The 14,116-nt window shown below is 41.7% G+C and overlaps 1 protein-coding gene across 4 annotated transcripts in view; it reads right to left on the bottom strand.

Annotated features, from left to right (window-relative positions):
* MAP4K4 (mitogen-activated protein kinase kinase kinase kinase 4) overlaps positions 1-14,116 on the bottom strand; it is a 129,056-nt gene that overhangs the window by 3,197 nt on the left and 111,743 nt on the right. For all 4 annotated transcript variants that reach the window (XM_083438185.1, XM_083438186.1, XM_083438187.1 and 1 more), the window contains 8 exons: positions 11,473-11,587; positions 10,862-11,032; positions 10,225-10,368; positions 6,489-6,623; positions 4,551-4,651; positions 3,650-3,799; positions 2,226-2,385; positions 731-870 (listed from right to left, as the gene is read on the bottom strand). In XM_083438185.1, coding sequence (XP_083294311.1) covers positions 731-870; positions 2,226-2,385; positions 3,650-3,799; positions 4,551-4,651; positions 6,489-6,623; positions 10,225-10,368; positions 10,862-11,032; positions 11,473-11,587 — 1,116 coding nt within the window. The remainder of the gene's footprint in view (positions 1-730; positions 871-2,225; positions 2,386-3,649; positions 3,800-4,550; positions 4,652-6,488; positions 6,624-10,224; positions 10,369-10,861; positions 11,033-11,472; positions 11,588-14,116) is intronic.

Below are 14,116 nucleotides of genomic sequence, written 5' to 3'. Positions count from 1 at the left end.
CTCAGGTGGGTTTTAAAAGAGGGGTCAGCAAACTTTTTCAGCAGGGGGGGTGGTCCACTGTCCCTCAGACCTTGTGGGGGACCGGGCTATATTTGGGGGGGGGTGAACGAATTCCTATGCCCCACAAATAACCCAGAGATGCATTTTAAATAAAAGCGCACATTCTACTCATGTAAAAATACATTCCTGGACCGTCCGGGGGCCGGATTTAGAAGGCAATTAGGCCGGATGCCTACCCATGTTTTAAAACAAAAACTAGAAAGAAGAGAAGAAGAGGAAGTACTAGTGGGACACATTTAAGGCAGTAGGAATGAAGCCATTGGGCATCAGTGGTTATGCTCTCAAAGCTCAGTGGAACACCAAAGTGCAGAAGGAAAGCCACGTGGAAAGGTCTCTCCTGTCCTTTTAAATATTTCGCCCTGCTGCCTCCAGATGTTGTTTAACTCAAACATGGTGGGAGCTGCACTCCATCAACATCTGGGGAGTACAAGGCTGTAGGAGTTCTTTTCTGCTTCCCTGCCAATGAACAGCCCAAGAGAGTCGTTGTGTGCATCCATGGCTTTCCATATCTGATCCATATATCCATTCCTTTCCTCCCAACCCTAGTCAGAGGATTGTGGAACACATTTTGGACTGATCACCAGCGTTCATCCTCTCTCTTCTCCACAATAATTTTGAAACAGGGAGCAGGGGGGAACTAACGTAAAGGAGGGAGAAATAGATCTCTTACCTTGTCATTGCGTTCACATAGAAACTTCAGTCTTTGTGCCCTCTTGTGCATAAATACACCATCCAAGTGTCCTGTTTCCACCGATCGTATCTCAATAGCTTTTTCTCCCCAGCCCATGATCTGATTGGATCGAATATACGCTTTACAATCAAAACAAAAAGCCACGATTAATCATCCTCATGATACACAGCAACATAAAGCAAAGTGGTTATATTACACTTTCCAACTTTTAATTGCAGCTTGTTGAATTGATAATATTTCACCCAAAGTAATCAATTCATGTGAAACCCATAAACAAAATTGATATGTTTCCATCCTTGTTGCCGTGGCTAGATGGCTAGATAGCTAGATGAAAACTTGGCTTCTGTAAGCAAGCTTTTAGCTGATTACACTATACTTCCTTCCCAAGAGAACAGATATCTTTGAAAGTTTAATTTTCAAATACCAACAGCACCATCCTATATATTTAATGGACTTTATCCCAGGTAAGTGGGCATAGGATTGCAGTTTACCAGTTTCTGTCCTCAGCCATATACCTTAAAGATAACATAAAGGCTGGAGTGGGGAAGATCTCTTAGAATAATTCATAAAGCTTCCAATTCATCAAGACTATTAAAAACTTTTATTTGGATTAACAGTTTCTTGTTAGGGACTGCTAACAGAGCCCCAGGCAGGCTGTGTCATATGGAGACAGTTTGCCTTCCTGAAATAGTACGAAAACATTTATGGCAGAATTTGTTTTGTCTGTCTTTAAGATTAGGTAGCCGTAACTGGATGCAAGGACTGAAGTATGTGACTCAAAATATACCAGTATTTCTGTGGGGAATGCACAGACAAAGGATTCTTATTCTTCTCTGATTTAGCCAAACAATGGGATTTTTAAGCTTTCTCAATTTCAGGAAGACATAAAGAGCATCGCTACAGACACAGACCCATGTGAAAATGTAACAAGGATCTCTGGATGGCGGCCTGTGTTTCAAAGCAGCTCGCCTCAAGCCCCATCTGTAAGGGAGCAACTTGTAATTACAAGTAATATAATTTTAGCTCAGCCATAAACTCACTACGTGACTTTAAACAAGCTGCTCTCCTAGCCCAACCACAACGGGAGGATAGTAATATTGGTCTACCAAACAAGAGTAGTCAGAAAGGCTTCTGAGAAGTACATGGCACATGTTAAAAGTAGAGCATCTGAACACTAGGAAAGAGCACTATATATGTCCTAAGAATTATTATGGTAATTATTCTGGAATATAAATGCTCAATAAAGCTACAGGCTATAGCCTCAAACATTTGGAGGGCACCAAGTTGGGAAAGACTGATCTATGATGAGCCTCCACAACATACAAGTAAAAAGGTACTTTACCGCTGTACAGATCTGTTTAACAAATGACTGAATTCCAAGATAATAACAACAAAACAAAAGAAACCCATCTCTCCGTTGGGCCACATCATTTCCCTAGCAGTACAAGCAAGCTGGGGATCTTGGCATACATACCCACTGATGTTGGCATTTCTCCCCACTGCAGAACCACATCTTTGGTGATCCTTCCATATGTATTAACATAAACTCCTTCATCTTCATAGCAAACAAGCAGCTCCATCCCATCCGTGTTTGGCAAAATGATGATTGCATGGGGTTGGATACTACTCTGGATCTGCAAGAACAACAGGAAGAACTGGATGTCACCTGCACTATGAGGAACTGGAAGGAGTTGGAAGGGAACTCAAGGGTCATCCGGTCCCCAACGCTTGTACCATGCAGGATCCTCACTAAAGCATCCATGACAGATTGAGTGCCCCCCAACCTCTCAGATTAAAGCAGACACAACCTCTGCTTAAAACCTCAAATGAAATAGAGACCAAAAGCTCTTGAGGGAGTCTGTCCCACTGTAGTAGCCATAGTAGTAGTAGTAAGGTAAAGGTAAAGGCCATTAGGTCCAGTCGTGGCTGACTCTGGGGTTGCGGCACTCATCTCGCTTTATTGGCCGAGGGAGCTGGCGTACAGCTTCCGAGTCATGTGGCCAGCATGACTAAGCCGCTTCTGGCGAACCAGAGCAGCGCACGGAAAAGCCGTTTACCTTCCCACCGGAGCGGTACCTATTTATTTACTTGCACTTTGACGTGCTTTCGAACTGCTAGGTTGGCAGGAGCAGGGACCGAGCAACGGGAGCTCACCCCGTCGCGGGGATTCGAACCGCCGACCTTCTGATCGGCAAGTCCTAGGCTCTGTGGTTTAACCCACAGCGCCACCTGCGTCCCAGTAGTAGTAGTAGTAGTAGTAGTAGAAGAAGAAGAAGAAGAAGAAGAAGAAGAAGAAGTAGGTAGGTAGGTAGGTAGGTATAAATAAATAAATAAATAAATAAATAAATAATAGTATTATTTATTGCTCATACCCCACCCATCTGGCTGAGCCTCCCCAGTCACTCTGAGCAGCTCCCAACCGGATATTAAAAACATAATACAGCATTAAACATTAAAAACTTCCCTAAACAGGGCTGCCTTCAAATGTCTTCTAAAAGTCAGATAGCTGTTTATTTCCTTGACATCTGTTGGGAGGGCGTTCCACAGGGCAGGTGCCACCACCGAGAAGGCCCTCTGCCTGGTTCCCTGTAACCTCACATCTCACAGGGAGGGAACTGCCAGAAGGCCCTCAGAACTGGACCTCAGTGTCCGGGCTGAACGATGGGGATGGAGACGCTCCATCCACTGTCGGAACAGCTCTTACCCTCAGGACCAATGAAGTTCTTAAGTTCCCAACATCTGAGAGAAAGAGAGCTCACTCACTCAATGGAAACTTATTCTTGGAACATAGAGACAACTCCCCTTCACATATGAATAAGGTTTGGACATGCATCTCACTCTTTTCGTAATGCAGAATGGGCTACAGAATACCACGCAGCGAGAAATCTGGATTCTTACATGAGTTGGGAGATAAATATCATACACTGATCCAGAGTCTACATCCACAGCATGAAATCCAGCACAGGAGCCATAGATCACCTTCAGCCTCTGACCTTCTTCCACAGTAAGATCCACTAATAATGGCTTATGTACCAAATCTCCAAATGACTGCAGTGCAAGCAATAAAAATAAAGAATTCACTTAGTACACTCCATTAAAATATGTTTCCTTTAGAAATGTACGCATGCCTCCACCCCCCTCCTCTCTCCAGTGTGAGGTTTCTTCTTCCATTAAGGTAATCATTTTCATGTAAAAAAAATAAAAAATGCTGTATGGAGGAACTATGTTTTTGCCATTTCTTTGGCTCCTTGAATGAATCAGCACCAAGTGGCTCCCTACAGGATCAGCTAAGTTTTTCCCTTTAAAAACCAAAGCGAAACACCAGGATTATATTTCCCCCTCAATATTCAAAATATAATTTATTCCTAGAATAAATGCTTTAATTCAAAATATGTCAAATCCATCTCCCATATAAGTTGATGAATTCTGGAGAAAATGGTGATGAGCCAATTGGTTTCAGTCTGTTCTCTCATTTCCCAATTTAAGAATGAGAGGGCAGGAACATACAAACTGAGGAAAACCAGCTCCCGAGAAGGAAAGAGACTCTCTACTACAGTAGTTCCTGCTATGACAGATTTGGTCTTCATGGTCTCCTGGTTTTTGATCCTATGGAATACTAACTGTTTAATTCTCCTTCATCAGACGTTAAAGTTTGAACAAATGCACAGCTCAGTGGTAGAGCGTCTGTTTGGCAAGCAAGAGGTCTCAGGTTCAACCTTTGTACTGTCAGGTAGGGCTGGGGAATACATCTGTATTGACCAGCTATCTACGTTCCACACTTACCAATCTGAACCCTTACCTTAAATGCCATAAATTTGTGGTATGGTTTTGGTGCCCAAGCATAGACTTCTACTGAACTCTTCAAAGCAATTACTAAGAATTTGATTCTTTCATACTTCACTGGAATTAAAAAGGACAGAGAACATGATTTTTACATTATAATGGGGGGGTCATATTATTATCATATAGCTGCTATAGAACTACCAATTTAAAAATAATAATGCATATTGTCATATGTAATATGCACTCATAACTGAGTTAGCTCAAGGTCTTCTCCCCCCAAAAATGAGCTGGAGCTATATCACAGAAAAGTGTGCTTTGGGGAGAATTTTGTGTTTTATTTTCTTAAAATAATGCATCTTACTTGAATAGAATAAAATCCCTTAAGTTCACATTTCCAGTGTTTGAATGTATTAATTCCTACAACAATCAAAAGATTATCCAAATGGCTATAACACTTTGGAGGAGCGATATCCTTATTAATCCAAGGGATTATGAAAGACATGAATAATAAAACTAATATTTAGCACTGTCGTGTTTTGTCTGATAGACTGACAAATTAGTATTTTATTTATATCTCACCTTTCTCCCTGACAGGGACTCAAAATCACTTAAAACAATTTTGATTGATTCAAGGGCTGCTTCCAATTGTGCAGCCCATCTTCTTAAAAACCTAATTATTTTTAAAAATGGACTTATTAAAATTGCAGGTGGAAGGTGCCATTTTAGAAAGAAAAACATTCTCTCCTGTCACAAAGAGGAAGCCCAGGGCTTTTTTTCAGGGGGAACTCACCAGAAAAATAGAACTGAGGAAACCTAGCCATTAACTGCTGCAACACATATATGCATCATAAAAAAAATCCCTTCAAAGCTATTTTGTGTATATGCAAGTTTATGCAAATATTATCAACTGAGCAGCTGGTACCTTCAATGGGGTGTCAGCCTTAGTAATATTACATTTAACACGTATATCATCTTTTTAAGGGAATTAAATCATTCTCATTGCAGAGTTGGATATAGTTTTTATAAATTATTTAATGAAGTTCAGCACCAAAAAGGATTACCATTCCTATACATTTTTAAGTGCAGACATTTCTTTTTCTGAAATTTTCTGAAAGTTTACTGTTAAAGTTGTCAAAAGCCGCAGTATTCTTCTGATCCCTCTGGATGTCACATTTATTGACTCCTAAAGGGTTGGGGTTTTTTTAAGCATATGAGGAGAAAAGGCTGGTTCAAATAATCCTTGCTATTTGGCAACAATCAGAACTCTCAATGGAAGGAAGGTGGGGGGGGCGACCAATTGCACAAAGGGATGGAAGGGGGCGATAGTGGGATAAGCCAAAATAATGGTTTCAAGTTAAAACTAAAACCAGATCCAAAAATTGCAGGGCCTCTTTCCTTTGCAAGATTTCTTGAAACCAGGAGCAGAAACACAGGCTTCCTGGTGTGTGTTTGTTTGTTTGCCTATCCCTCTACAGGGTAAGAGGCCCATGGGCATTTCCCTGAAAATCTGCCTCCCAAAAATTACCTCACGTGGCTCCTGTGAACCAGTTGACCTCTGCCAGGTTCAGAACTGGGACAGTGGCAGGGAAAGGATCTACAGAACCAAAACACATTTGCCTTTACACTAGACCTAAGAGCATGTTGGGAAATGTGTTGCTCTCAAGGCAGGGGGAGAAGGGATGTGTGTTTCATCCTCAGTTTTACACATGTTTCCTGTTAACATGTTGTCTCAGCGAAGATTAAAGCGACGTAAGAATATACTCTTACAACATTCATCCTGGAATATATAAATAAAAGAGGCAGCTGTCTCTTTTAGACCTTGTGACTTGTTTACAGGAGAAGACCCAAAAGCTAAGCACAATCCATTTCAACAGTTTCCTACCCTAACCAGACCTTTCCATTACATAATTCTATCTTCACTGACTTTCATAAATGTGCAGGATGAGTTACTTACCAACTTTATAGTGTACACAGCCTTCCAAGTCACCCACAGTTGTCCAGCCTTGCTTCTTTTCCACCTCAGGGTCATTGTGAAGAATTTTGTTTCTTAACCATGACAGATAATACACTCTCAATTTGTTTTTCTTACCTAGAAAAGTGTGGTAGGAATAGGCAATAAGGTACAGAGCTGGGATACAAGCCTCCATAAAAACACATTAGCAATCATAGATAAAATCCACTTCTTCTTTTTTTAATTATGCCAACCATTTAAGCTCACCAAAGGCAAACTTTCCTTCCAGCTATTGCTACTGCCTGTTGTGTTTTAAAAAAATCAAAACTCTACCTAAAGAAAGTAAGATGACTACAGTTCAGATTTAACATTTTCAGTCCTCCAAATAATGGTTTGAGGGATGAGTAGTAAGCTCTGTGCTCACATACTCTTCTACATCAACTCTCGCATCAACTTCAGCCCTTCAATCGTGCTTTTATATCATGTTTACCAAGCTGACATTAAACCACAGTTTCCTGTGACCGATGTAACTGGAAACTGGGGATTTAGAGAAGCCATGATTGAAGCAACACCGTTGGGGTATGAGGGGAGGGATAAGGGGGAGCATGTGGTCCCAACGCTCATTCCTAGTTTAATAAGCCATGGTTTACTAAACTACAATTCACTGCATCACAACTGAGTCTTGCTCACAGCCAACTTATTACTTCCTGGTTGAAACTGGCTTCAAATCCTGGTTTAGAAGTGCAAAATGTTGCTTTATAAAGAGCCATTGGGGGGTGGGCGCTATCAGATATGGGGAATTCCAAATGCACAATTCCAAATTCCTGTGGGGAATAATAATAATAATAATAATAATAATAATAATAATAATAATAATAAATTTTATTTATACCCCGCCCTCCCCGGCCAAAGCTGGGCTCAGGGCGGCTAACAACAATCAAAATAATCCAACTTTCTAAAAACCTTTCATTATAAAAATTAATTAAAATCAAATTGATGGCAACCATTAAGCAAGATTCTGTGCAGATTGCCAGAGGAGGTGGTCAGGCTGCGCCCTGACCAAAGGCCTGGTGGAACAGCTCTGTCTTGCAGGCCCTGCGGAAAGATGTCAGGTCCCACAGGGCCCTAGTCTCTTGTGACAGAGCGTTCCACCAGATTGGAGCTGCGGCCGAGAAGGCCCTGGCTCTAGTTGAGGCCAGCCTAACCTCTCTGAGGCTAAAGGGGAATAGGGAAGGTGAGGATTAGGAAGCGACAGAGAGGTCTGCTTCTGGCCCATGCCCCAATTTGCACATCAAAACTTGGCCTTTTGAATTCTCCAGTCCAGTACCTAAGCCAAGAGGCCAAAACAGTGGACTCCTAAAGCTTACAACAGTTATGCTGTGACTGTAGCAAGGGACAAACAAGGTGCATGCAAACACCCGTCTCTCTTACTCACAGCTCAGCAGTACAATCTTTCAAGCCACATTTTTATTTATTTAACCATAACAAAAATAGTTTACAATACAAAATATTCATAATAAAATTCAAATAAAATCAAACTTTTAAAATTGCTAGGCATAACACAATATCAAAATACAGATAAAATCAACACATGCCAATAAGACTGCATCTCTGGCTAGACTTGCCTAAACAAACAGAATGTTTACTTAGATTTGTGTTAATATTTGCACAATATTACCTCAGACTTTTTATTTATTTCCTATAGTAGTATTTACTCAGTTACAACATGTGAATCCATGGGAACTTGGGTTTGAACTGCATCACTGGAATAGTTTTATCGTAACAGACATGATATGGAAAAAGACCTGCAGTTTTTTTGTTAAGCTTCACATGTTGCTGATGGCGAAATACTGCGGTTAAGACTTGTGTGTGATCCTTTGTTTTTAACTGCGTCATTGGAGATCAAGACTCCTTGCCACATTCACTAGTTTCCTACTTGAATATTGTTTCCTCTTTTATGGCACGTTATGTTAACCCTTTAACTGCATGATCCTTAGTGACTGGGACATACCTTCAACCAAGTATATCATCAACCTTTTCAGCTCCACCTTTAACCCAAGCATGCATTTGGGAATCTATTTCTTACCCATCTTTTACTATATATTTGCATGGTGGTAATGCTCTTGTTACGACCCAGCTTGGATCAGGCTGTACCCCATTAGTGGGTCCCAACCCAGCAGTTGCAGAAACAGCCATTCAATGTCCTTATGTTTTGTGGGAGGTCACAAAGACTCTTCCATTAATAAACACAAGAGGTAAAATGGTATTCCATAGGGAGATGCTTCTCATTGATTTAAAGGTTCTTTTTGTAGTCCTACCAATTTCTTGGGTATACTCAGATAAGATATACTCAGAGCAGACCTACTGAAATCAATAGACTTAATTTAGGCATAACAAAATAAAAATAAAAATCCTTCCAGTAGCATCTTAGAGACCAACTAAGTTTGTTATTGGTATGAGCTTTTGTGTGCATGCACACTTCTTCAGATACTAACAGGCATGTTCATTAATTGCAGTATATAATACTTCAGTAGGGTGCATGGGCTGCTAAGGGAGGGGTAGTACCTTTGATGAGGGACATGTCATGTTCCTTCTGGGACAGTTTGTTCCCCTTTGGTCCCCACCCTGCATTCAGGAATCACCAGCGGCTCCCAGAAGCTGTCAGCATGAGACAGCAGTCACACCCCAGGAACTGTTTCAACTGTTTGTCTAAACCAGGAGAGGGTAGCTGATGGGCCCCATTCCTTGGTGAGTTAGGGACTTCCCCTACATGCAAAGACAGGTTCTGGAGGATTGAGTGGACAAGACCAATAGTGGGTCCAAGGGTCAAGAAGGCCACACCTGCTGTAGAGGAAAGAGTAGGGCAGATGGGGCTCGTCAACTTGGGAAAGTAGCCCACCTGGGAGAAGGAAAGCTCTAAACCTCTGCTGTCACGTGGGATATATTCGAGAGAAGAAAAGGTGAAGGAGTAAACCCTACCCAAATCCAAGGTGGAGTCCCTGAGACAAGTCAGATGGCACCTTGTACACCTCAGTCCAGCTACTCCTGCAGCCAAGCTAATGCCAAACGTATTGCTCTGCTTTTCCTTGGACCGCATCAGTGAGCCTGTGAGGGGTTTGTGTTGTCTGGGCAGCTCAGGACCTCCACATACACTGCCCAGGTCTGTGCCCTGGGGAGGTCACTTTGGTGCTGCTTTTTGTTGTTGTTGTTTAGTTGTTTAGTCGTGTCCGACTCTTCGTGACCCCATGGACCAGAGCACGCCAGGCACTTCTGTCTTCCACTGCCTCCCGCAGTTTGGTCAGACTCATGTTTGTAGCTTCAAAACACAATGGTTTGACTTCACCCCTGGGGTGCACTCCATTGTCTCTCAAGATAGATGGGTGCCAACAACAACTGTGATTAACACTTTAGTTGGCTGTCACCTTGGTTAATCAGGGAGAACCTATAACCCTCCAGATGCTGTTGGACTATAATTCCCATCATTCCTCGCGTTGTCTGGGATAGATGAGAACTGTATTCCAGCCACATCTGCACAGCCACAATGTTCTCCAGATCCAATATTAAAAGTAGCATGTTCTCTGGAGGGAACTTTGATAGATTTATTGATCGATGACACAGCAATTTAAAAGGGGGAAGAGTTAGCAAAAAGAGATAAAAGCATATAATGTAGAGGTTTGAACCATTCTGTTAAAGAAAGACCACAACATGGTTTTTTTCTAAAAAGAGAATTTATATTTACCCGATATTGTCACCAAGACGTTGAGACCTTCAAGTACATCCATTTGCTGGAATCTTCTTCGGTTTATTAATGGATACACCTTCCCTTGGCCACTCCTGTCCAACAGCATCAGACCACTCTCTGTACCCACTAACAAATTCACCCCTAGGGTAAAATAATATCAAGTCAGAACACAAAGTTCCTTGATTGGCCAGTTCAGTAGATATCTGCAGCTCTCTGGGCAAACGCCAAACCTTTTCACACTACAAGAATGACTATGACACCAGGGCATGGAATACACACCAACATTCCAGAAATGCTGTTAAAGCAGGGTTTCCTTCCATCTAGAGTTTGGATCAGGGTGGATTTCATTTCCATGCCTGCCGTGCTCTCACAGAAATCGCATTCCAGGAATTTTCATGGAAATGTTCGCCCATATGAAGGTCTACTGACTCATCAATTTACTTTTAGTAAACTTCATGCATACCTCTGAACCTTTCGCCTCATAAACATACTGCACCTAGCAAGCTAATCTGAAAACACTTTCGACAACCATTAGTCCCAAATTTCCAATCAATTTTTTGTTATGACCTTATGCTTCATCTGCAACATGTTCATATAAAAGGAAGGAACTAGCGACCAACACTGGATTGCATACCCCATAAGGCAGCACATAAGATCTCAGAATTGAATCTCTTCTTGTATTTGCGGATTTCTGGGGTGTCGCTTTGTGGCCGTGTATTTGTAGGGTTCACATTAACAACTGATCCTTTCCTGGTTGGATCTTGCCTTATTGCCTCTGACCTCATTGCTTCACTAGAGAATCCTACTGCAAAAAAAATGGAAGGAAGAAAGAGAAAAAACAGTTATCTTTTAGCATACATTTCGGCTCACACATGATATACACATCAAGTTGAAGAAAAATACTGTTAGGTACAGAATGTGAAACATACACAGCCGTACCTCAGAAGTTGAACACCTTGCAAATTGAATGTTTTGGCTCCCAAATGCCGCAAACCCGGAAGTGAGTTTTCCAGTCTGCAAACATTCTTTGGAACCCGAATGCACAACGCTGCTTCCATGGCTTCCGATTGGCTGCAGGAGCTTCCTGCAGCCAATCGGAAACTGCACCTTGGTTTCCGAACGTTTTGTAAGCTGGAACTCCAGAACGGATTTCGTTCGACTTCTGAGGTACGACTGTATTGGGAACTGTTCTAAGCATTTCAACAGTTACTATAAGCCTTACTCATTGGTGTTTATATTACTTACCAACAGAAGTCACAGTTGTTCCACTAGATGGAGATATCTGTAGTAATCTAGGGTCTATAAAAGGTGTAAAGGAGGTAGATTTGTGTTTCTGCAGTGTGTTACTAGCGGACTGAGTCTGCAATGTAAATTTCAGAGTCATTAATGGTTATAATATAAACAAATAGGATCACAAAAAACCCAAACAAATAACTCCAGCCACTACTGGACAGCACTGTTTTAGAAGCCTTCTCGTCCCCCTTCCTCAAGTGCTGCCTACACGTGAGTAGCATAAACATTTTAAATAAACATTTTTCCTAAGCGCTACTGTGAAAGTTCAGTCCAACTCACAGTCCTAATTTAGAAGTTTACGTAATGAGGCCTGTTCACTAAAACAAGCATACAAGAATGTCTCCTCTTGCTGAAACGTGTCAGGCTCCTATTCTGTAAATATTTCTTTATTCCACATCCAACATATTCTGCTTTTCATCTGTTTACTCCCTTGCTTTTGTTGTTGCTATTCTGTGTCTTCTACCCTCAGCTAGTGACCAACTGGGAACTATAGTCTCCTCTAGCGCAACAAAATTTGAGCAATTAGGAATCAGGCATTCAATTCTACGTTTGATACGCCGTTTTATCATCCGGTTAATTGTAGGACAATTCTTTCGCTCTCAAATCTCCCTTGTAAACTGAGCCTCTTGCCAGAAAGCTGCAGCAGTTTCTTCCACCATCATCTCACAGAAAAATACTGAACCTTTATTGAACAAGGGGACTTATTTGGGAGGGGAGGTGTGGACAGGGACATGAAGCAATATTCAGGCACCGGTGCACCCTGAAGTTAAAACACAATAAACATGGAAAACACAAACGAAAGGAGAAAAGTGAAACAATGAAACTGTTAAAAAGTGGAAGTGGGATGACTTTAAAAATCCCTTGCCGGATTGTGAGAGTTAAGTGTCACAGGGACAACACTACACTTTAAGGCAGAATGACACGGGTTAAAAACAAAGTGTGCGATGTATAAAGACAAAAAAGGGGGGAGGGCGAGTTGATGTTTAACTAGGCTTTTTTTCCATACATCTGAAATGTTGGCTCAGTTATCTCTCTTACAAAACCTCTTAAAGACAGAGAGCCTTTACTGTGTCCCTCAAAGTGGACTTCATGCAACTAGGGTTTTAAAAGGATCTCTACTTCCACCAAATTCTACAAGCTCTATTTCTCCACTCCAAAAACACTGCGGCTGTTTAAAAACATGGTATTTAGAACAAAGAAAGAGGTGGGCCTTGACAGTATTCAAACAACTGACTTCTACCCTACGGCAATATGCACTGGGTTTGATTCCAAACTTGAATAGAGTAGACAGATCTCCATTCATTGTACATGTCCACAGGCAGAAGTGGGGGAAGAGATATTCAATGACCCTCCCTCATTTTCCATGCAGTCCTGCTGTGTGTTCCAGAAAATCTGCTCTAGAGGGTTAAAGTCCCTCTAGAACAGAAGGGCAAAAAGTTATCTCCTCCCTTGTGCCCTCAAGCAGGAGCCTCTTGTGAAAGATAAGCTTTAACATGGGATTTCTTGTGAAATTCCAAAACACTATAACCCAGGAACAATTAAGACACTGCCGCCATGAATTTAGTTTTGTTATTAAAAAAAACCCCGAGTTTTTTCATTCAAGCAGCACCTACAAATATGCTATGGTTTGTAAGGTGGCTTCTGTTTTCCAGTGCTAGAATCTGATTTCCTTGCCCTTTTGCTTCAAGCAAACTATATTAACATTCTTAAGCATCTCATGAATTTTCATGCACACTGTCTCAATTTCACACTTTTTTAACGTGTTCTCTCCCCCCCCCCCCCCCCGCCAATGCAACTTTGGGATTGAAGGCAGAGTCTCTGGTAAACATCACAGGGACTATCCAAATCAGTGCAGCAAATAACTGGCTTCCGACCGAAACCTTTTTAAAGAGTGTGATTCTGGTGTGCATCTGTACATTTGAAAGCCCTGGCAGAACAGCCTCGCTGCTTTAGGAGCGTTTTGTGGAGTTTCGGTTCTGAGTCCTACCTTCCTTGTTCTGTTCATTTGTAAAAGCTTCTGAAAATAAATGGTGCCCCTCCCTTTAAAACCTGCACATCCCTAATCTTCTGGAAGTATTTCTGTTTAGGTACCTATCATGTGTACAAAAATTCATATGGAAGAGCTCAACATATGCTTTTCCTTGCCACCAGAGGGCACTTTCCAAGTGTATTGACACGTCTTCGCATGGAAAGAGTAGCTACCGTATTTTTTGCTCTATAAGACTCACTTTTTCCCTCCTAAAAAGTAAGGGGAGATGTTGTGTGCGTCTTATGGGGTGAATGCAGGCTGCACAGCTATCCCAGAAGCCAGAACAGCAAGAGGGATCACTGCTTTCACTGCACAGCGATCCCTCTTGCTGTTCTGGCTTCTGAGATTCAGAATATTTTCCTCCTCCAAAAACTAGGGGCACATTGTGGTCTGGTGCGTCTTATAGAGTGAAAAATACGGTATGTCATAGGGAAAGCTGCCTGCAATTTTACAAAATGCCTTTCAAAGTGGATCTGTGCCGTCAAAAACCGAGACGGATCTTTTCACACGACATTCCAAAACAATAAAACAACAGAAACCAAGCTATCGAAGAGCCGGCTGCTTCAT

Source organism: Podarcis tiliguerta (genome assembly GCF_965153285.1).
Source record: "Podarcis tiliguerta genome assembly, chromosome: 4".
NCBI lineage: Eukaryota > Metazoa > Chordata > Lepidosauria > Squamata > Lacertidae > Podarcis > Podarcis tiliguerta.
The sequence above is the reverse complement of the archived record's forward strand: the minus strand, read 5'-3'. Positions and strand labels throughout refer to the sequence as shown.